The 21,709-nt window shown below is 39.7% G+C and overlaps 1 protein-coding gene across 2 annotated transcripts in view; it reads left to right on the top strand.

Moving 5' to 3' along the window:
• Positions 1 to 2,572: 2,572 nt before the first annotated feature.
• LOC140946512 (uncharacterized) overlaps positions 2,573 to 21,709 on the top strand; it is a 56,276-nt gene continuing 37,139 nt past the window's right edge. Inside the window, exons 1-15 of one of the 2 annotated variants that reach the window (XM_073395639.1) lie at positions 2,583 to 3,205; positions 5,564 to 5,740; positions 6,486 to 6,536; positions 7,173 to 7,286; positions 8,237 to 8,316; positions 8,998 to 9,100; positions 9,405 to 9,465; positions 9,844 to 9,938; positions 10,796 to 10,945; positions 11,685 to 12,256; positions 12,953 to 13,182; positions 14,592 to 14,714; positions 15,541 to 15,688; positions 16,119 to 16,227; positions 16,794 to 19,933. In XM_073395639.1, coding sequence (XP_073251740.1) covers positions 3,092 to 3,205; positions 5,564 to 5,740; positions 6,486 to 6,536; positions 7,173 to 7,286; positions 8,237 to 8,316; positions 8,998 to 9,100; positions 9,405 to 9,465; positions 9,844 to 9,938; positions 10,796 to 10,945; positions 11,685 to 12,256; positions 12,953 to 13,182; positions 14,592 to 14,714; positions 15,541 to 15,688; positions 16,119 to 16,227; positions 16,794 to 17,816 — 3,150 coding nt within the window. In that variant the 5' untranslated portion in view covers positions 2,583 to 3,091 and the 3' untranslated portion in view covers positions 17,817 to 19,933. Of the gene's footprint in view, positions 3,206 to 5,563; positions 5,741 to 6,485; positions 6,537 to 7,172; positions 7,287 to 8,236; positions 8,317 to 8,997; positions 9,101 to 9,404; positions 9,466 to 9,843; positions 9,939 to 10,795; positions 10,946 to 11,684; positions 12,257 to 12,952; positions 13,183 to 14,591; positions 14,715 to 15,540; positions 15,689 to 16,118; positions 16,228 to 16,793; positions 19,934 to 21,709 lie in introns of those variants that run through there. The other variant, XM_073395640.1, reaches the window with a different exon arrangement.

Raw genomic sequence — 21,709 nt, 5'->3', positions numbered from 1 at the left:
GTTTCATTTTACACATCAAGTGACGTCTGGCTACAGCATCAGGGGCACCCAACATCAATTTTCGGAAAATATCTGTTCGGAAGACGATTTGAGATCTAGAATTTTCGGAACATTCGTAGTAAAATTTCTTGCTTGCCTACCTCTCCTAGGATTTTCGAACGTCTACAAAATGGTATATATAATTGCCTATTTTTGACGGCTTTTTACCCTAAACAGGTCACCTAGAATTTTTCGGGAGCCTTTTTTCTGGCAGAAATTTTCGAAAAGGTAAGTTAGGTAATCCCTATAATTTTCGGATCACTAGACTTTCAGCTAGGACTTGAAATCCGAACAGATGAAAATTTTTAGGCGATAAAAATATGCCTATATCTACCGTTTAAATACTAAAATACGTTCAACAATGCCATGTTTAAGTGGTCAGCTTGAACTATATTCTCGTTGGGTGCCCCTGATAGCATCTCTTTAATTAGAGATCCGGCAAAAGGAACGAGTCAGTTTTATTTACACGCTGCGTGGACCTCTGCGTTTAAACAGTGTTTCCTGGACATATAAGTATCACCCTATACCCCACTGGCTGGGAGGATATAAGATAGAATACTGCGAGAGTAAATATCTAAGATCCCATTCTTAAAACTAGAAGGCGACTCATTCGTGCTTTGATGTCGGTTACAGGTAGCTGAAGCCCTTGTAATTTCCAGAAGACTCAAGTTCCCCTAGGATGACCGAACAAGTACAAATCTTGTAGCGCCGCTTAGGGGGGTGGTGCATGAGATATCTATAAGAACTCTGGATGGCCTAAAAATTGTTTTCAACGGATTCAGGAGGAAACCCTACCCCTGCCTCTGCTCCCATACATTTCCTTTAAATTCAAACAGCACAACTAAACGGTCAAGGACCAGTTTGTTTGGGCCAACTGTGACAATAGTGATTTTATTTGGTCTCAAATAGAGTCTTAACCAGACCAGATTACCTCCTTGATCTGGGCCGGGTTGTTCAAAACTGGGTTGTGATTACCCAGGGAGTGATATAGTTCGAATTTTGTATAAAACTTTAAAACGCAAATTCAGTTTCATTCTTGTTGTCTTCAATTTGGTGACTGGGTGCTATAAAATGAATAGGCAAAGAAAATGCTTTTGAGAAAAATCCGAGAAAATGCTTTTGAACAAAAGAAAAAGAAACTCGGATTAAAATTTAACCCCGGGTTGCGTTCCTGGCCCTCGAACAACTGAGCCCTTAGCCTTAGCCTCTCCCCAATCCCCCTCCCCGTTTTCCCTTCCTCCCTACCCCTTTCGACGCCTGCTACGCAGGCTACTGAGCCCTGGGGCCCGTTTCTCGAAAGTCCCAGTAACTTTTCGCGCCCGGAAAGTTGTTTTGTGTTTCCCGTGTTTGCATCCAAGATCAAAGCTTCGACACTTTTGAACATGATACAATAAAATCTTATTTGAGGTTACCCGTTCATATATCCCCCTCCAATAGCCAAGGGAGCTGCGCGAGAACACGCGAGAGAGCGGCGAATCCTCTCGCGTGTCTCTCGCGCGTCCACCACTTTCCCAAACTGGGGTAGAACTTGCTCGCAAGCTACAATGTGTACTCTCCCTTGTTAGGGACACCGAAGACTTCGTCATAGCGATAACTGATTCTCTCTGAAGAGACAGTTTGAAATTTGGTTTTTAACACCCAGTAATTTTTGTCACTTGACTTCCAGCCGTTTGAGTCAGTTAATAGCTAGCTTTTCCCTGATCCAAAACAGGAAAACACCATATTCAATTAGTCTGAGCATTAATTCCTGTTTCCCTGTCACGCACTGGGGGTGCTTTTGTCAAACACTTTATGGGCTTTCCAACCCTGAGCGATGTGAGCACGTAGTAGATTGCTCGAGTACACTGTCGTGACCTTGTACAAGCAAACAAGGCCTAATTTCGGCTTGGAAATTTGACAAAAAGACATGTTCCTCCCTGACCTCTCACCCATAACAAGAGAGCATAAAAGCCTTCTTGCCCGTAAAGGGTACCAGCTTTCCTTTTTCTTTGGTTTCTGGTGTGGGCATGACTCAAATTAAATCAGGAGCCGATATCAGCTCCTACTCAAACTTATTCTCAGCCACAACCAAAAGGTAGTAGTCCTTATTATTAAAATCACCTACTGTACGGCTTCGCGAACCGAAATATCCTGGGATTAAATACCATTCAGTTAAAGTAGCTTATGTTGGAAACTGATGACGAATTGGAATAAAAGTTAAATGCGCATAAAAATCATTATGTTCCGACTGGCACTCTCTTTAAAACAAACTTCGATGCATTCACAGGCAGCCGTTGTAAAGCCGAAGCTTTTAATCATTATTTCATGAACAAAATTTTCGATTTCTTTCTGCTTACATTAATTTACATAGCATTTTTTTTAAAAAAAAAAAAGTGCTGGTTAATACGCCAACGGATAAGCCGTTAGGTTACGTGTATCACGTACTCCCTAAAAATAATCGTGGGATCGATGATATTGTGCAACGCAGAAATGTCTTCACCACCCACCTTTGCTATTTTCCGGCGTTTCAAATTTTATGGAAGGAAAATGTTGCATGAAGACTTAGATTTTGCCTTTAAACTCTGTGTAGCTCTATGATATTTTCAGTTAAAAGAGAAGTGGACCGGAACTATTTAACGTTTTTGTTAGGTTTTTACACCCTTTTATTATGGCTTTGACAAATTTCCCTCTCAAAGTTACACTCTCTCTCCAGGGTTTCTCATTTATCGTGACGTCACAGTGCTATACTACAACACGCAAATATGGCGACGGACAAGTTGGTGATGACTACAGTAATTTTAGCGTTGGAGAGACTTTGTGGAGATATCAGTGTTTAAAAGGAGCTATCTGGAAGATGTTAAATGTTCCTTAGATAGTAGAAAGAATCGATGCATCGTCAGCGATGTAAAATTCGTTTTTGGAGATTCCTTCTTGAGATTTGAGAAGTGAAGGTTCTGACCCCGCAATTGATGTCAGTTTACAAACATTTCGAGAGAAATGTTCGGTGTACGTACGTAGAGGAAAATCGTTTGTGAAAAGAAAAGGTGGTAAATATATTCTCGAGTACGGAAAAATGGACAAAATGGACCGACAAGAGCGATTGGAAAGAACAGCTTCTATGGCATACAACAAAGGTTTGATCAACAATCCGGGTGAAAATAATTGTTTCCTCAATTCTGCCGTTCAGGTAAGCAAGTTACCTTGTTTCCAGAGCAAACTTTACTTCCCCTATTGATATTTTGGTGAAAAATTAAGTTTTATTGTTTCTTCATCGGTACCGGACGTACAAGTTTATTCTCGAGCGTGGAAACTGATGCTCATTAAAATGTGTTATGTTTTATTGCAAGATAACAATACCTTCTAGAGAAACGTAATAACATTTAGCGTTATTTCTGTCGCGTTAGAAGCTTTTTAAAAGAGGAGAAATAACCGCTAGATATTCTCACAGTAGGAAATAATAAAGCTGAAACCACTGGTCACTGGTTATCCAAATTAGAAGTTCTAAATTTGTCGCCTTCTTTTGGGTTTCGTGCGTTAGTTTATGTATCTCTCGCCCGTGTATTGATTTAGCGGTTTTGGTAGTAAACTCTCATTCGTTCATCTTGGAGTAGTAATATCTTTTGGTTGTGAGTCATTATCTCGTCGATTTCTGGGAACTCCAAATGTTATAAATTAAAACAATTTCATTGGCACATCGATCACAATTTGATCGAACGAATTCGTGTGGGCATGAATGTCCTAAGGAATGCGCAATTAGATTGCCTTTTTTTCATTACATAAAGGTTTCAGCGATGCGTTAAAATCCTTTCTTATGTGCTGAAGGTGATTGAGCCATAACACAATGGGCTTGATGTCTTAAGTTGCACAGCCCGTGCAAGACTTGATTTATCTCTGCAGGAAACATTTATTTATATCAAGAAGGTTGGAGCATATTAAAAGTTTCTCTCTTAAAATCGCGTCTAATAATTTTGTGTATGGTCGAACATTTTTTTCACAATCCTTCCGCTAAGTACCACATCCGTTCAGTTTTATGCGGATCACGGATCATCAACAAATTATGTGAAAAAATTCTGAACAATTTTCCATTGCTGTCAGCTTACCTTCTTATCTGAAACTCAATCTAACTGGAGTTTTGTGCAGTTTCTATAATTTATTTATTGCAATTAATAAATTGTAGGACTAAGCAATTTCAGATTCTTCGCATTTAGAATATTATAATGTTAACGATACTACGAAAGGAATCTATCTCACCCCTGTAGCATTAAAAGAATAATTTGGCATTTTTAAACCACTCAAACTTAATCCCTTTCTGAGCTAAGATTAGATTATGGGGGCCAATATGTGAATTCTTACCCTGCATGGTTTAGAAATTTGAGTGATGTAAAAGAATTCCAAAAGCTAGATTTTTTTGTTAGATATAATTATATTCATATTAGTTATATGTCTGATTATAAAAAAAATACAGTTTATATTGTAAAAATGCATCATTCCTAGCCTTGTCTAAAACTTCGAAAATTGAAGGTTTTTTGTATATAGGGGCCTTAGTGTTAACCCATATTAATAACATTATTTGAACAACTTGTGTCCTACCGTATTCAACCTTTTTTCAGTCTTAAAATACCACAGTACTTCGCACTTGAAAAGCAGTACAAAGAGGTTTGAGAGGTCCAAGTCTTAATCAGTGTAATGATATGGTTTAGATTACATGGGTTATGTTTTCTTTTAAAACTGATACTAATAGGTGGCTGTAATCAATAGGATTTGTTTCTTAAAAAGAAACCTTAAGAGTGTGTTATAGGATATGATATTGAAAACTAATGCTAAACAAACTTTTTGGGGCAGCAAATATACAGAAATTGTTGTATTAAAGCAAATAAGCGCCAAAAATAATCTGAAATAAAGAATTCAATTTTAAATCATAGTAAAATCATAGTGCAAAGTTAAGCCATGAATGAGGAGTGAATTATCTGCAATTTCGGAAGGGGGTGGGGGTGGGGCATTTGACTCTCATTGCACGACTGGCCAATTCCTAGAATAAACCATGAAGTGGTACTGTCACAAAAAACATGATTCATTTCATATAATTATTCCACTAATGTCATAAGAGTTGGAAATTTTTAGGAATTTGCATGTTATCATTTTTTGAAACAATAAATAGCAGTGAAATATTTTTTCAACACGAGAAGAGAAATTTCGTATCTCCAAGCAGCCATGTAATGTTCTATCTATTATATAAACACCAGTGAAAAACCAAAGCATTTCACTTTTAATTAATAGTTTTTTGGTGTGAAAGGCTCGATTTACTATGTATTCATAGCAACGGTGATATTTTCACATGTGATGATAACATGTTATCTTCAAATGTGAAGATATCAAGTTTTCGCGAGAAAGCTCACCTGGTATTTCATTGGTGTTTATATAATAAAAATGGTCCATTCCCTGTCTAGCAGTTACATATATATGGCATTTTGAAATCTTTGTGACAGCCCTGCAGCATAGTGTTAAACCAAGCCGTTCATTCAATGATGAATGCATTTTGCTTTAGGTACTTTGGCATCTTGATGTGTTTAGACGAAGCTTTAGAGAGATTAAAGGCCACTACTGCATGGGCCAGTCCTGTATATTTTGTGCTCTGGACTTCATATTCAAACAGTTTCAGTACAGCAGTAATGATGCTCTTCCTCCAGACGGATTGAGGGTTGCTTTAGCAGTTGCATTCAAGGTTAGATTAAATAATGCATTATTTTTAACATAATTGCAATCCTTTATGGGACATTTATTTTACTTGTTAATGTTACAAATCAGGTGTCGATTATTTAAAAGAGAACTTTTAAAAATTTACAAGTTTTGCTATTGATTTCAGACTCAAAAACAATAGTTACACTTTTAAATTACACTTATGAAAGTTTTATTCAATCAACTCAGAATATAGCTGTGCAATGCTTAAGTACATGGACTTAAATACCTTGTGTGCTGCCCTATATACAATATTCCTATAGAGCCACCGTGGATGGATAGCTCAATAAATGCACAGCCGTGTGTATGCTAGAGGTCAAATTAAGTTCAGGTAAAAAAATTTTTTAACCTAGGTTGATTCTCTGTTTCCTCTATCTCCTGGCCCTATACATGTTCCTGTTATGGTTATTACACTTGGGTCCCACCACCTACTTATGAGTAAAACAGCTATAAAAAATTTTCGCAAAAAGACATTAATTAGAGATACAGTTGTAAAATGCTGAAATAATTAGTGTGAGAACCTCCAATTATAGCAACTTATTTTGTTGTTGTTTGATTACCCCAGCACAGATATCTCGGAGTTGTTTAGTTGAATATGCTTGGTCTTACAGAGTCGATAAAAATTGACTTTGCTAAATTTAAATGCATGTTGAGTCAATCTTAATTTGTGTGGGCCAAATTCTTGGTCATCTTTTCCTGTAATATAATATGTGCTTCTGATTTTCCAACAGAATCAACATAGATTTCAGCTGGGAGACATGGATGATGCTGCGGAGTGTTTTGTAAGTTAAGATGACCTTTAAGATGGTCCAAATAAAAGTCACAGAGAATATTTTTGCTGTAATTTCTTATGTTGTTCTTTTATTGGTTGGAATCCATCAAACATGAGACCCAGTGTATCGTCCAGCATCCAGACATGGAAAATATTTCAGGTGTTCATGGTTTTGTGAGTTTGACGTTCCTGTGAGTCTCTTTTTAGAGGTATCACCAGACTATATACACTCAAATAGTCTTATCATAATAAGTAGCCTGCGCCACAGATGGAACTAAACTTCTGCTAAAGTCCATATGTGAAACAGTGCTGAAATTCTTGTTGTGGGTCTCCACCTGTGTACCAGGATTTGAGTACACACTATGATTGGCCTGTTAAATAGCCATTGTCAAAAGCCAATTATTGTAAAGAGAAATTCAAAATGCATTTTCAGTAATTTGTTGAGTTTGTTGGTGGCCCAGAACAAGCATATTGGTGCTGCCTCACAGATGTTACTAACTGGGGTTAGATTACCTTTCCCTCATTAGCACAAGAGTGCATCTTCATTTTTACAAAGGTCCTTTAAAAGGTCCTTTTAAAAGGTCCTTTCCTATGCGTTTTCTTGTTAACACTTAGTTCTTACTTCTATTTCTTATACTTAATCTAGGAAAACATCCTGAGCCACATGCATACACTTGTTGCTAGAAATGAACATGATGATGCTTGCACTGCCAAGCACTGTATATCACATCAGAAGTTCGCCATGCAGATTATTGAACAGGTATTATGTGTGTAGGTCTTGGAAAAGTCCTATCTGGTAGTCTGGGACAAGTAGATTTTCTTGTTGGGCAAGTAACTTATAAAGCTTTCTTGTCCAATGGGTGAAAATCCAGGCAAGTCATCCTCAAACTGAATGATAAATATTAAAGATGGGTAGTTGCTCAGGCAAAGAAAAACAGTGGTTTTGTTAGAAATTGCTATGGTGAATCCTGTGACTTATACTGAACAAAGAAAAATTGCAAGTCCTGGCCATTCCAATAAGCAGTGGTTTTATTGAAGTATTTGTCTGGAAAGGTTTCAGCTACATCTTGCCTGAAGGCCAAGCTGTAAAACCAGGGTGCAAAGAAAGTCATTTTTACAGCTTGCCATTCGGGCAAGCTGAAGCAGACATATTCTAGCCCAAACATCATTTCATCTAGCCCCAAAAATGTTTTGATGAACAGATTAATTTCACAGTTCTTCTGCAATTTGAATTCCTCAAAAAACTTCTCTTGCCCATCGGGCAAGTTAATAACAGAATTTACTAGCCCGATAGCAAAATCCAATAGCCCCGGACTATCGGACACTAATTTCTTTGGACGCTGAAAACTGATTTCTAAGCACCTTGAAGCTGAAAAAATACTTGGATTGTTTTGTGACTTGTTGGTACCTTGAATACTTTCCCGGGGCCAATTATGCAAGTTAAATACAATGATCAACAAATCTTAGTTAAATACAGTGATCAATATTTATTTTTTATTTGTAGTTAACCTAGAACTTATGCTAACTAGGGTAAACCCTTTTATTCAACCTGAGTGAAGGATGGCTTAAAATGTTGTTTTAACTGTTGTGTCAAAATCTTATGGTGTGACCATTCAAATGAACCCCCTTTAACTTAATGAACCATAAGTACAAATTAATGTACTTTGAGTGAGTTAACAACTGGCCTTATTTTGATATTATTTATAACAGACAATATGCCAGTGTGGAGAACAGTCCGAGCCACTTCCCTTTTTCCAGCTTGTCCACTATGTATCTGCTTCTGCACTGTGGTATGTACAGTCTGCCCAATAGTTGTCACTAGTAAGTTGTTTAAACCAAGACTTGACAGAGTCGCAAATATTTTTTTTGTTTCCTGAGAGGATATAATTATGACCGGCTAAGTCACCATTTTGGTTAGAGTCAATCTAATGTATAGACAGATTACTGCCTCATATTCCCTGCAATAAAAGTATTTAGTTGTTATGATGATTCCCATGTGCTCTAATGTAGATTTTGTTCATCTGGGTATTGATTATCACCCATAATTAGAGAAACTTGACAAATTAATTCACATGCTTTCAGCGTTACTTTGTGGTACAATTTGCATGAATTGTAGTACGGTAGTGCTCAATCTCCATCCTTGATTAAAAAGTACCTAATTGGCCTCTTTGGGTTGCCACTGTGGAATGCCTTAATTCTCCCTTGCCCTTGGCCAAAGTTGTTTTAGCAAAAACATTTTAAAATCTGAAAGAAGAGTGAGATTTATCTAAAATTGAAGAGAATCTGTGGCATGTTTTTTTAACACATTTTCTATTTCTTTTATTTCATCTTTGTATAAGTTAGGGGTGATACACCGTTTAAATAGCATAGGTGGACACGTAATATAACCTGTACCTACCTAGCTTGTTACTAAGTGCTGATATGTTAATGAATTATTATGTACACTGCACTTATAATTATTTTCATTACAGCACAAAAGCCAGGAGTCTAAAAGGATGGGACAATACCCGGCCAATTGAGAATCAGTTTGGAGTTCTGTTAAGAAGAGCAGGCCAAGACACCAGAGAATGTCAAGTAAGTTGAATCAGCTTATTTTATTTACACATAGTTAACTCTCTGAAAACTTTTATGGTATGCAACTATTATTTCATTTTCACTAATAAATGATCTGTTTGACCAGCCACTTCTGTCTTTTGGAAAGTGCCCTTTAAGTTTAATGGTTGTGGGATTTTAAAATTCCCCAAGCAACGTTTGATAAACTTCTTTATTTTCCTTGCAAATTTCCCTCTGTTTGGTTGTGGTTAGGAGAATTTGCACAAGGCCTTCTTCCAGGTGGTGATGTTTCTTGCTTTTGTTACTAACAACTCTTACATTTTAGAGTCCAGACTGCAGGGACAGAGTCCAAGTTCAGCGTTTGTTATTGAACTGTCCAGATATTGGTGAGTGAACACTTATTTATAATCCATGAAGTTAATATTAATCTATTTTAAATTACTAGGCAAATTGGGAAACGAAGTGCTGTATGGATAGTCCACCTACTATACTCTTGAAGTCATAGCTACCTTGTATGTCTTTATGGAAACTCAGAAAGTAGAATTACAACAATTTACATAAAATTTTGCCAATGTTAGAATCAGTCAGTAACATTGTGGCATTATAAAAAGTTGAATAACAGTTTTAGTGACAAAAAAAGGTAGAAAAGGAAAAGGCATCCACTGTTGCATCAAATAATCGCTGTCACCTATAACAACAAGTTTGTGATTGTGCCAATAATAATTAACAAAAGTATGTATACACATTCTCTGTTGTTTTTGTAGTGAGTGTAGGCCTTATTTGGGATTCAGAATCACCAGATGCTGAACATATTGCAGATGTTTTACAATGCATTGGAACAACTCTCAAGCTTTCTGATGTAAGACTTTAGACATTTTAAAAACGTTTTGCCCTTATACTGTAAGTTGCCAGGGCTGTCACTAAGATAGCATGCAAGCAACCTCTCCAATAAGAAAGCCCTTGTACTCACTTCTTCTTTTGTCTGCAACTTTCACGTGACTTTTCCCAATGATGGAGTGCTTGCTGTTATACATAATATTAGTATTGGTGTTGGGGGGGGGGGGGGGGGGGATTGAACAGGTAGAAAGTTCATTGATTCTATTTTCCCTTTGTTTCCCATGAAATCCCTGCTCCCAGCTCTTAGTGGAACCATAGGTTGCACAGAAAATATTGCTTAGTTTGGGTTATAAGTCTTCAAAAAAGTGCTCCCTCTTGAATACATTATAGGAAAAAGGGGTAAGTTTAGTTAAGACGATCTATAAGTGCTCCAGGAGTCCGTTGCCCCCATTCTTTTTTCCTGCCCGTTATTTTGCTTTTTTTTTGTAGTAATATGTCTTGTCAAAAACAGTTCTTGTGGTTGGTTCCTCCTAAAACGTGAGGAAATTTATATAGGATTTAATGGAGCCAAAACCAATTGTATCCATTTTAGGATGGCATTCTACTGACGATCGGTTATAACAGTTAAATATTGCAGTAGCATTAGTTGTTGACAGACTGTCCCTGATCAATTATTTTTAAAGGCAAATGATCATCTGTTTGGTAAAGATGTGGGAAAATCAAACAATAAATTTAGCCTTCTTTTGGATTTTAGTCAAAATTACTGTAATTGCAAAGTGAAAGCTTGTATGAAATTATTTTCATTACCATGCAACTATTCTCATGGCTAATTCACCTGTTTTAATAGAGGATATAACCTGAGTTTGTTTTTTGTTACAGTTGTATCATCAAGTCTATGATGAGAGGGCTAAGGACGCTTCATTACAGCTAGTTGGCATAGTAACGTACTATGGCAAACACTATTCAACATTCTTCTTTCATAGCAAACTTCGAACGTGGATTTATTTTGATGATGCCAGAGTCAAAGAGGTAAGGCTGTAAAGAATTCTAATCACAACTGATATGATTACAGAAAGTCAGATGAAGTGAAGTTCTGTTACAAGTAAACCACTATGTATAAAAAAAGAAAATACTTAAAAGAAACACCGTGACATTTTTAACATTTGTTTAATAAAAGAAAAAATGGTCCATCACTTTTTCGCCAGGACAAAATAAAACGTATTCAAGTGCAACTGTCTTCTTACAGTGCATGCAATGATGTGATGGTCAGTGTTACTTTTACATGTTGTATACTCTCCAGTTGCGTAAAAAACAGTTTAATACACTGTACTTATCATGAAAGTACTAACTGAGCACACTACTTTTACGTCCCCTAATGGAGACGGAACCGTCATTGTACGTAGCCATCCTAGCTACGCGAAAAGCTGACCAACGGCAGTCATGTGTTTACTTGATGAAGCGCTTACTAATTTTTTCCCGCCTCAAATGCGGGAATTACGGTCAAGACGCCAGAAAGTCATTTCGCCCGAAGTCATGTCGCCCAAAGCCAGGGTCATGTCGCCCAAAATTTATAGTCATGTCGCCCGAAATTGCGGGCGACATGACTTAGGATTTCGGGCGACATGACTATGTATTTCGGACAACATGACGCTGGTTCATGGCGATATGACTTCGGGCGAGATGACTTTCGGGCGACTTGACCGGTTACCAAATGCGGCGCTGAAGGGGTAAATATGACTGATACTATCGTTTTGTTTACAACCTGCAGATTGGTCCAAACTGGTCAGTGATGATGGAAAAATGTCGTTTGTGTCACTATCAACCTCTGCTATTACTATACGCCAATCCTGCAGGCACTCCAATAAGTGCTGAGTCAGCACCTAAAGAGACAATCCTCATCAATGGAATAACACGTAAGAAAGATGCACATCATTCTAGTAAGCGTGCTTTGAGTGACAGAGAGGCAGGTGATGGTGTTAGCGATGGTGAAAAGAGCCCTGTTGGATCAAAAAAGGGAAGGTTACGATTCAAGGGGAAAGATGAGAAGCGGTCGTTGAAATCCAAGAAAAGCCTTTCCGCTAGTGATCTAACTGAACCAAGCAAGCATCTCTTTCGCACACCCAGTAATGCGTCGGATTCTGGTGCTACCAGTCAGAGGAAGGAAAAACATCGGCCAAGCTTCAGGCGGATTGGAAATGCTATAATGAATGTAGTTAATCCTGCTCTGGCGGTGTCGCATTTGAAGCAGGGAAAAAAAAAGAACAGTCATAAAGCAAGTCGAAGATCATCAACTGGATCAGGCAGTGAATCCAGTGGGGAACATGATCTTATAGATCTCAGGTAAGGTTATCTGTCTCATGGCAGTTTAGTTTGGTGCTCTTCCTTAATTTTTTTATCAATTACTTGCTATGAAACGTGCTACACGTATGTGCGTAAGTTTGAAATATACGCACATGCATCGATGTTCGCACGTGCATGGCACGTGCTATGTTCACACTGTAGCGGACGAATTTTCGACCGAAAATTTGACCGAACATGTTGGTCACACGGAACCTTCCAATATTTTCGCCAATTTTACACTGAACTAAAAAACCAGGTTGAATATTTTCAAGTAGCAGCGTTCTACTTATGCAATCTGGCATACTGACTGTATATTTCAACTGTAAGTGCTTTTCTATATATACGCGCGCGCTAGATACTAGGATGCCTCCTACGCAGACGTTCTCAGGGATTCGTCACGCATTCCTTTCCCACGAACGGAGGATTGCCTGACGAGCCGAAAGAACGTCTGCATGGGAGGCTATAATATTACTGTACCTTGCGTTCAAGGTTAAGTGGCGGAATTTGTTAATTAGTGAGTGGCTATTGTAATTTGCGAGCAAGCGCTGCATTTCGAGTAGCGTTACATATTGGCAGCGGTTAATTCGTTAATCTCCGCAATAAGCAGCGAAAAATACGAGAAATAGACGGCCAAAGTGTCACTTACAGTGCAACATCAGACAAGCCTACACTATTATTTCACCTGTTTCCTCCTAGCTCCAAGAACGAAGCTGCTAAAATGGAGATCTTAAAACTCTATGAACAGTCTAAAGCGCTGAATGCGGCCCAAGTAGGAGCAGTGAATCATGATAGTGGAATAAGCTCTGCTCCGTCATCAGCTGGTGAATCTGTTAGTTCTACTGACACCAATCATGGAGGAAGTGATGAGGATCTTATTGACTTCAATCAATCATGGCGGCATTCTAGATATGATAACTGGCCCCCTGGTAAGACTTCTTATACCCCACTCTTTTGAACACTCTGAATGCTTATTTCCAGGGGAGTAATGGTAGACCAGGGATGGCACAGTGTTAAGATTACCCGCCTCCCACCAATGTGGCCCGGGTTTAAAACCTGACATCCACGCCATATATAATAGCGGAGCTCTCGCGTTCCGCGCGCCAGCGGAGCTTCATTGGTAAGAAAATTTGGTAATCACGTGACCGTACACCGCCCGCCCGCCCTAGAGACCGTCCGTCCGCCTCACAGGTATACCAATGTAAAATAACTCAATCAACAGGTATGGTAACCCAAATGCAACTCGAGGTTATTTTGGCGGGAAATCACATAGCCACCGGCGTCTTGTAAAGCAGAGACAACAAAAGAGTCAGTAAAGACGAAAACGGAAAGCGGAATTAGTTTCTGTATACGTGTTGTCTAAAGTATTAAGCTTAGATAAATTGTCATGTCCACAAATTTGGAATATAGAGCAAGAGAAAGACAGAGAAAAAGAGAAAATGGGCGGCAGGCCAGCGAAGCTCAACAAGAAAAAGGGCGACAGGGATTTAAAGCGAGAGATTAAAAACAAAGGAGACATTTTTTTGTTGGAAGAACAACGTAAAAATTTTGTAGCGGCGGTCAAATGAGAAATGCTAGCGGCACAAATGCAAGGTGAAAATGAGTGGCAGTGGAAAAAAGTGAACGGGAACACGTATGACATTTCCTCCATAAAACGTGTAACTAAGAAGTTTCTGGAAGTTTCACGTTGTAGTCATGCAAAACAACGGCAAAGAAATGTACAAAAATGTGTGCTGCACGTGCAAAGTTGCTTTCTCTAATTAGACCTATTGTTGTTTTTCACTGTTTTCCGGCGTTGCATGCCTTCGCCGCTTAGCATTACACGATTTTATATTTTGTTTGAACAAACTATAAATATTATCGAGAGCTTCGCTTTCAGCCTTGGCTAAATCTATATATTATGTGGTTTGAGTTTGTTGTTGGTTTGCAGCAGCTCGTTCTCCCTCCACGTCAAATTTATAGTTTAATGTTTAGAGGGTCCGCAATAGGGTTCTTCAATCCCGTAATCCCGACTCAAAATTCCTTGCAATCCCGTAATCCCGAGGGTTATATTTGGCACCTACCTCCCGCGATCCCCCCCCTTGCATACATTTGATCCCTAATCCCGCCTCGATTTTGCTTTAAAGTCCTGAATCCCGAGCTTCAAATAAGGGAAATCGCGGATGCCGAAACATCTATTGGGGACCCTCTGTAAATGCACAGGATTTCCACCCGGGTGGTTTGTGTTTTAATGGTAAGCCCCCCCCCCCCCCTCCCCGCCCCCTCTGGCTTTGACCGTTCACCCAGTCGAGTTTCTTTACTCCGATAACGCTCGGATTTTTTGTAATTACTCTTGCAGTTCATCCGAATGATCGCATTGAAATACTCCTTCAACAAGCCGAGAACTATCTTGCAAAATCAGAGATGTGTGAAACCAGCAAGGACTTTGTCCGTGCTTTAAGTTACTGCACCGAAGCAGCCAGTGAGTGGTTACTGTTGATAACTTCGCCGCTTTAGAAACCAATAGGAAACTGGGACGAGTTAACTTTGGCAAAGACTTTTGAGACTGTTACTAGAGACAAGGAAAAAAATTGGCCAATCGCTGATCGGCGCGACTCCAGTGACAATCCCAGAGACAATTGCGGGACGCATCATGTCGGCCCCAGTTCTCTTCTCGTTTCTAAAGTGGCAAATTATCGGGCTTCATTTGTGTGTATTTCTCTATTGTTTAAAAAATTTCGGGCGTTGTCTTACTGGATGTAGTAGCAGAGTACAGACCAATAATGTTCTCGGTCAATAAACTTAAATTTTTTTCAAAGTTCAGCTTCTGACATGACAGTTGGCCTGTAAGAAAGCTCTCCATTTTGGGTGGCGAACGAAAGTAGCCGCGACAGAAAGTGCTTCCAAGCGGCTTTGCTACGCCTGCCACTCGTGCGTGACTTCTCACGATATCCCCAAGAGGGAGCTTTCTCGCAGGCTACGTGACAATCATTAAGGACCTTAAGCAACAAGAATGTAGACTTCCCGGACGTCAAAAAATGGCAAGCGGAAAATTTTCTATCGTTCAGTGCTCTGACGCGACAAATTCGTAAGGTGGGTGTTGAAAAACAAAGGCATTCCGATTTGTTGTGTGAGACAAAAGCGGTCCATCAAGCAGACATCGAACTTCCGCTTGCTATTCATAACGTCCGGGACGTCAGAGTTCTGGTTGCTTAAGCTCGCTATTACATCGGTAGACCGTAGTTGATTAAACTTGCTAAAATAACCATTCAAACTTGTGATCAGTAATCTCTTTGAATTTATTCCAGGTCTATATAGGCGTGTTGCTGAAGAAACAGGTGTAGACATGAACACGAAGCACTTCGCTTCCATGAAAAGGGATGCGTGCATGGCCAGAGCCAGGAACTTACGACTCTTTGTCCATTCACCCCATGACAACAGAAATACTTCTGTTAGGTACGCACTTCATGAGCATTTTAATCTGATGGTAGTTTTTTTTTTAAGTTTTAGGCACGAGCCCATAACCAACCTCCATTTCGCGGCCACTTGCTGGTCTGAGAGTGGCCTGAGAGTGGCCACCCCCGGGTGGCGGGGTACTCCTGGGAATTCTTGATGGGGGTGTGCCGCCCGGTTCTCCAAATCCTGACCCTATTTCAGACCAAAAAATGTCATTTTCTACAGCCGATTTCAGACGAGACCTCTAAAATCCGTACGCGTTTTCAGATCTGGCCTTTAGGCAGAAATTATGTTACACTCGAGGTTCAATCAATATAGGACAGGCACAGAGCCCAACATGTTCAAAAGCACATCGTGGTTTTCGTTTTGAAACCGATTGCCAAAATCTAATGTAATACTTGTATTTGAATACTACTGGTTTCTTTTACAGTCTTTCGAAGCAAAGAGAGGAACAAGTTCTTCATCAACAACGACAAAGAGATCATATGATTATGAGGCAACAGCAGCAATTTCAGCAGCAGGTCCCCCCGCCACAATACGTATGTACAACAACAACAACAGTCACTTAATTTATATACGGAAAGAAAGAAATCACCAGGGAGGCACTAGAAAAATTATCAAGAATTAACTAGCTAAAGGGGAAATAGCGCAGGGAGAACGCCTTAACCTTCGCCCCACGCTTACTTGAGCGACTCATTTTTTACTTCATCTTAGCTAGTTCCTCGGCTATAGGGTTCAGTTTGTGGGTTAAAAAATAATAAAGAACGCTCGCGTTTACTTTTCTGTATCCCTTTCTATTGTTGTTTACAGTTTTCTTCAGTTACAATGAAATATACGAAGCTATTTTATTCCATTTCACGGGCAGTTGTTGAATTACTGCGAAGCAACTCGGGACGCGAGGATGACGCAGACACCTATAAAAAGCGGGAAAATTTGCGCGAAATTCAAGTATCGCTGTGGCTTTTGATTATACGAATCATTTTTCTCACACGTGAAAAAACATCGTTGTCGATTCTGATTGGCTAGAACTCATCATCTGCTTATGAAAATGTACGCTTTTTAGTATGAATATAATAAATTTACTTTATTCATTTTCTATTGACAGACATCACTGCAGCGAAGAGATCGGTTTGTGAATGAGAAACCAGCCCCTCAAGTTGGATTGCAGAGAGTTATTGAGGTGCCCGTCTGTAGTTCTAGACAGAATGGAGGGCAAGACCGAAACTACGGGGATGAACAGTACGTGGCCTCCACTCTTCCTCTGAAAGTTAAAGCCAAGCCCATTGTGTATTCAAGTGGTCATTACGTAAGTAAAGCTCAACAGGACAAACTCGGCCCCAGTAGGGTAGCATCAGTGGTTTGCTCACAACAGATTAAACCGGATTCACTGTGTTATAACCCAGTGCATTATGACCGTGAAAGCGAGATCGCTGCGAGGATACAGAACATTAATCTCAATTCTTCTAGACCGAAAACGAACGAAGAATATACGACGGTTATCTCTGTTGGCGACAACAGGCCGAAGATTTCCGAAAATCGCCACGCGCGTCCTTCTCCGGTGGAACAGAGGCGGGTGTTGAGTTCGGTGTATATTTCGCCTTCAAATTCATCAAACTTTAGAACTGTACCCACTGCTTCGTATAACCCTACAGTCTATAGAAGCAACGGCACTCGAAGTCCTCCAACTATCACTGCTGTCCGTCCCAGACCCAAAGTATTTTACGCGGGAAATTCAGCGGTTGGCACGAACTCGTCAACTCGAGATCGGTCCCCGTCCCCTGCGCGGTCAGTGGATGAGTTAGATTATATTCACTCAAACCGCGGTGCTTATGGTCCGCGGCCTCATGACTATGTACCTGCTCCTCCCTATAATTCACTTCATCAGCGAGAACAGCTCAAGAGTTATTCAACTTCGTCGTTATCCAAGCCTCGTTGGCATCACAACTCGCCGGACGATTCTGTTGCAAACAGTAGTCGCGATTTCCGACCAGTGTCGGCGCGTGTTGTCACGGATCGGCCAGTTTGTGAAAAATGCCGATGTATACCAATTGATAGGCGACAAAGATTATGTGCTGGCTGTGAACAAGAATTGCGCCAGATGCACTCAAATACTGGGAGATTTTACTGAGGCCAAAACTGAAAGGGAAAATTTTCACACTGGACACGAAGTTGTTAAGCTTTTAGTCGAAAAAAAAAGTTATATTTATTTTGGTAGGAACCTTCAACCCCTGTGACGGTAGATTTGTGAAGTTACTTTTCCCTTGTGCTTCGAAGAAAGGTATAATAACAAGGCCTTAAGCTTTTTGCCATGTTCACTCAAACAGCGGTACTAGTAATACATACATGAGAATAAAGGCGTAAATGAAGTATAAGCTATCATTTAAAGCCGCGAGACACGGTAAATAACGATATTTAGTTTGCAGAAATTAAGGGCGACGGAAGTGGATTCTGTATCTGCTTCTTTCTGCCGACTCTTGTCGTCTACACGAAAATCAACGCAGCGTTCAAAGCAGTTTGAGTGAACATGACATTTGCTTCCCACGCAGACGTTCTTAGGGGTTGGTCACGCGTTCCTTGAACCCATAAAGAACGTCTGCATTGGAGGCTAACATGGCATATGAACGGCCGTGAAGGGTCTGATGATAAAGCCTTTAAACTATGTTTCACAGTAGCGAGATTATTTGACACTCTGGGTCAGGTAATAGATATATTCTGAAGTGGTGGTGGATGATAGTGGATATCTCCTATGGCACGGAGAATATCCACTTTGTAACAAAGACATTTTGTCACTAAGATGACGTACGGGGTTAAAAGTCAGAGGTGTGTATATGGAGCTTTGTCAGATGTTTGACTGGGTGGTTATTTTTCTACGGCAGTTGGAATCTCCCAGTTTATTCAAACCCTTAAGAACGTTATGTGCCAAATAGATACTAATAATTAGAGAAACCTAGAACTCTTGGGAATCGAGTATAATAGGAGAAAGTAGAAAAAATTTATATGTAGTAGCAACCTCGTTTCCAGGGTTCAGTTCTCTTCTACCCGTCCCTACGGAGGGGAGAGAGAGCCTGGGAGCAAGGTTGATGTTGTAGTTAAGTTTTTATCTCGGGTAATTTTTATTTTTCTTTTGTTTTAACTTCATTAGCATACACTACCATACCCAAAAACAAAAGGAAAACAAAATTTACCTGGGATAAAAATTAACTACAGCATATACACGTGGTATTTGAAAAGCAGACTGATAAAGATCATAAACCGTGAATGACAAGACACAATGCTAACTTAATGGGACATTGCAGGAATAACACTCGATTTACGCGCGCTGAAAGTGGTTTCTTCGCTCTAGTGCTGTGTACTTACAACCTCAAAAATGAAGCTAAAGCTTGTGTGGGGCGGTTCCCTGGGGTAGTCAAACCCTGAGCCTGTTTAAGACGAAATCTTGTCATTTTTACATCCTGTTTTTTAAGACCATTGTTTTCAAATATTTGTGTTTCGGCCGGATTGACCCGCGAGTCATTTAAAATTTTAATTTTGCGAAGAGTCCTTTACAGAAGTATACTCGGGTGCAAGCACCTTGTCACTTGGTCTAGCTGTATCCAGTTAGTTAACTCCACTTATTATATAAGGACCAGTGAAATACCAGGTGAGCTTTCGCGTGAAAACTTGATATCTTCACATGTTAAACATCACCGTTGCTATGGCTACATTATAAATCGCGTCTTTCACACCAAAAAACTATTAAAGTGAAATGGTTTGGTAGTTCATTGGTGTTTATATAATAAATAGAACATACATGACCGCTTGGAGATACGAAATTTCTCATCTCGTGTTGAAAAGAGAAATTTCGTATCTCCACGCGGCCATGTAATATCCTCTTTATAGAGCGTCCTAAAAGAAACAATCACCCAGTGAAGATGTATTTCTTGGACCTAGAAATTCAGCGGGACGTCCCCGTTTAGGCCAATTTAGCGAGTTCCCCAACCCTGCCCCCCTCGGGACTGTTTCCCCGGGAAATATTGTGATCTGTCAAGAGCCCAGAACGAGGGCTCCCGGGTCTGTATATTTTGTATCGCGTTGTTGTAAAGGTGACTTTCTAGCGTAGTTATGTGATACACTGGGCACGAAGTCACCGAGTATTAAATATTTACAATTATTTGATCTCACCAGTGAGATGAAAAGTAGGTGGTTACACCATTAAGCTCATTGTAAATATAATGAAAAAATAAAGTTTTGTTTTTGTAGTACATATATCAAGTAGATTCAATCTCGCGTGTTATACCTGGCCCTGCGGTCTGAATAACGAATAGCTTCTATTTTGCTGTGTCTCAATGATACCCTCCGCAGGGTTGCCACGGTCAGGGAAAAGTCAGGGAATTCTGTTTTCGCGTTTATAGTTCATAAGTTTTCTTCAAGACTTTGAAATGCATTTTCTTTCGGAAAAGATGAAAAGTATGCTGTAAAGCAAGCAAAGCGATCAGTTTGACATTTAACGTCTGACATATGTAGTTGTGGTCGGTGGTTGTCATTGTGAAAGCTTTCTTCCAAATTCCTTCTTCCTCTTCCCGCGAAAAGCGGAAAGAGGTTGAAAATGAAAAGAAAAAAAGCACTGGCTTGCAAAAAAAGCTAAAGCGAATGTAAACATCGATTGTTTCTCATTAATAAAAGGTCAGTAAAAACTGTTTAAAGGTCAGTGAAAAGTCAGGGAATTTTTAACTTTCTGATGTGTGGCAACCCTGGATAGGTTTATGGCGTCAAAATGTGTAAGAATAAAACAGTCGATGACTGATATTCTTCTTTAGTATATACTAAAACAGTGGATAGTGTTTTTCGTGTCCTCTGATTCACTGCTCAATCAGTGAATATCCATTGATTCACCTCCAGTTCCTCCGAGCGAGCGACACCAATCTCGCGTAAGTTGCGAGCAAAATGGCTTCCCGGTTTGCTGCCGTAACAAACAAAGAAATTCCACAAATAATCAAGCAAGCTGTTCACGAAATATACGAAGAAGGTGACGAAGTTCGGTTTGGAAGTTTTAACAGGTAAAGCGTTGTCTTTTTCACTTGAATTTATCACAAATGTCCAGTGCTGGCCACAAGATCCCTACTTTCCTTTTTCATCCTTAGTTCCACACTTCTCAGAGGTGTGGAAGTGTGGAAAAGTCTGACAAAGTCAGATAATGTCACACTTTTCCCCCTGTTAAGAACCCCTTGTCATTCTTTACTTAGTACTACACTTCTCAGATGTGTGGAAGTGTGGAAAAGTCTGACAAAGTCAGATAATGTCACACTTTTCCCCCTGTTAAGAACCCCTTGTCATTCTTTACTTAGTACTACACTTCTCAGAGGTGTGGAAGTGTGGAAAAGTCTGACAAAGTCAGATAATGTCACACTTTTCCCCCTCACCGCTGTTAAGAACCCCTTGTCATTCTTTACTTAGTACTACACTTCTCAGAGGTGTGGAAGTGTGGAAAAGTCTGACAAAGTCAGATAATGTCACACTTTTCCCCCTGTTAAGAACCCCTTGTCATTCTTTACTTAGTACTACACTTCTCAGAGGTGTGGAAGTGTGGAAAAGTCTGACAAAGTCAGGATAATGTCACACCTTTTCCCCTGTTAAGAACCCCTTGTCATTCTTTACTTAGTTCTACACTTCTCAGAGGTGTGGAAGTGTAGAAAAGTCTGACAAAGTCAGGATAATGTCACACTTTTCCCCCTGTTAAGAACCCTTTGTCATTCTTTACTCAGTTCTACACTTCTCAGAGGTGTGGAAGTGTAGAAAAGTCTGACAAAGTCAGGATAATGTTACACTTTCCCCCCTTGTCATTCTTTACTTAGTTCATCACTTCTCAGAGGTGTGGAAGTGTGGAAAAGTCTGACAAAGTCAGGACGTCACACTTTCCTCCCTGTTAAGAACCCCTTGTCATTCTTTACTTAGTTCTACACTTCTCAGAGGTGTGGAAGTGTAGAAAAGTCTGACAAAGTCAGGATAATGTCACATTTTTTCACAGGCACTAACCCCTTGTCA

The sequence above is a fragment of the Porites lutea genome, chromosome 8 (genome assembly GCF_958299795.1).
Source record: "Porites lutea chromosome 8, jaPorLute2.1, whole genome shotgun sequence".
Classification (NCBI taxonomy): domain Eukaryota; kingdom Metazoa; phylum Cnidaria; class Anthozoa; order Scleractinia; family Poritidae; genus Porites; species Porites lutea.
The sequence above is the reverse complement of the archived record's forward strand: the minus strand, read 5'-3'. Positions and strand labels throughout refer to the sequence as shown.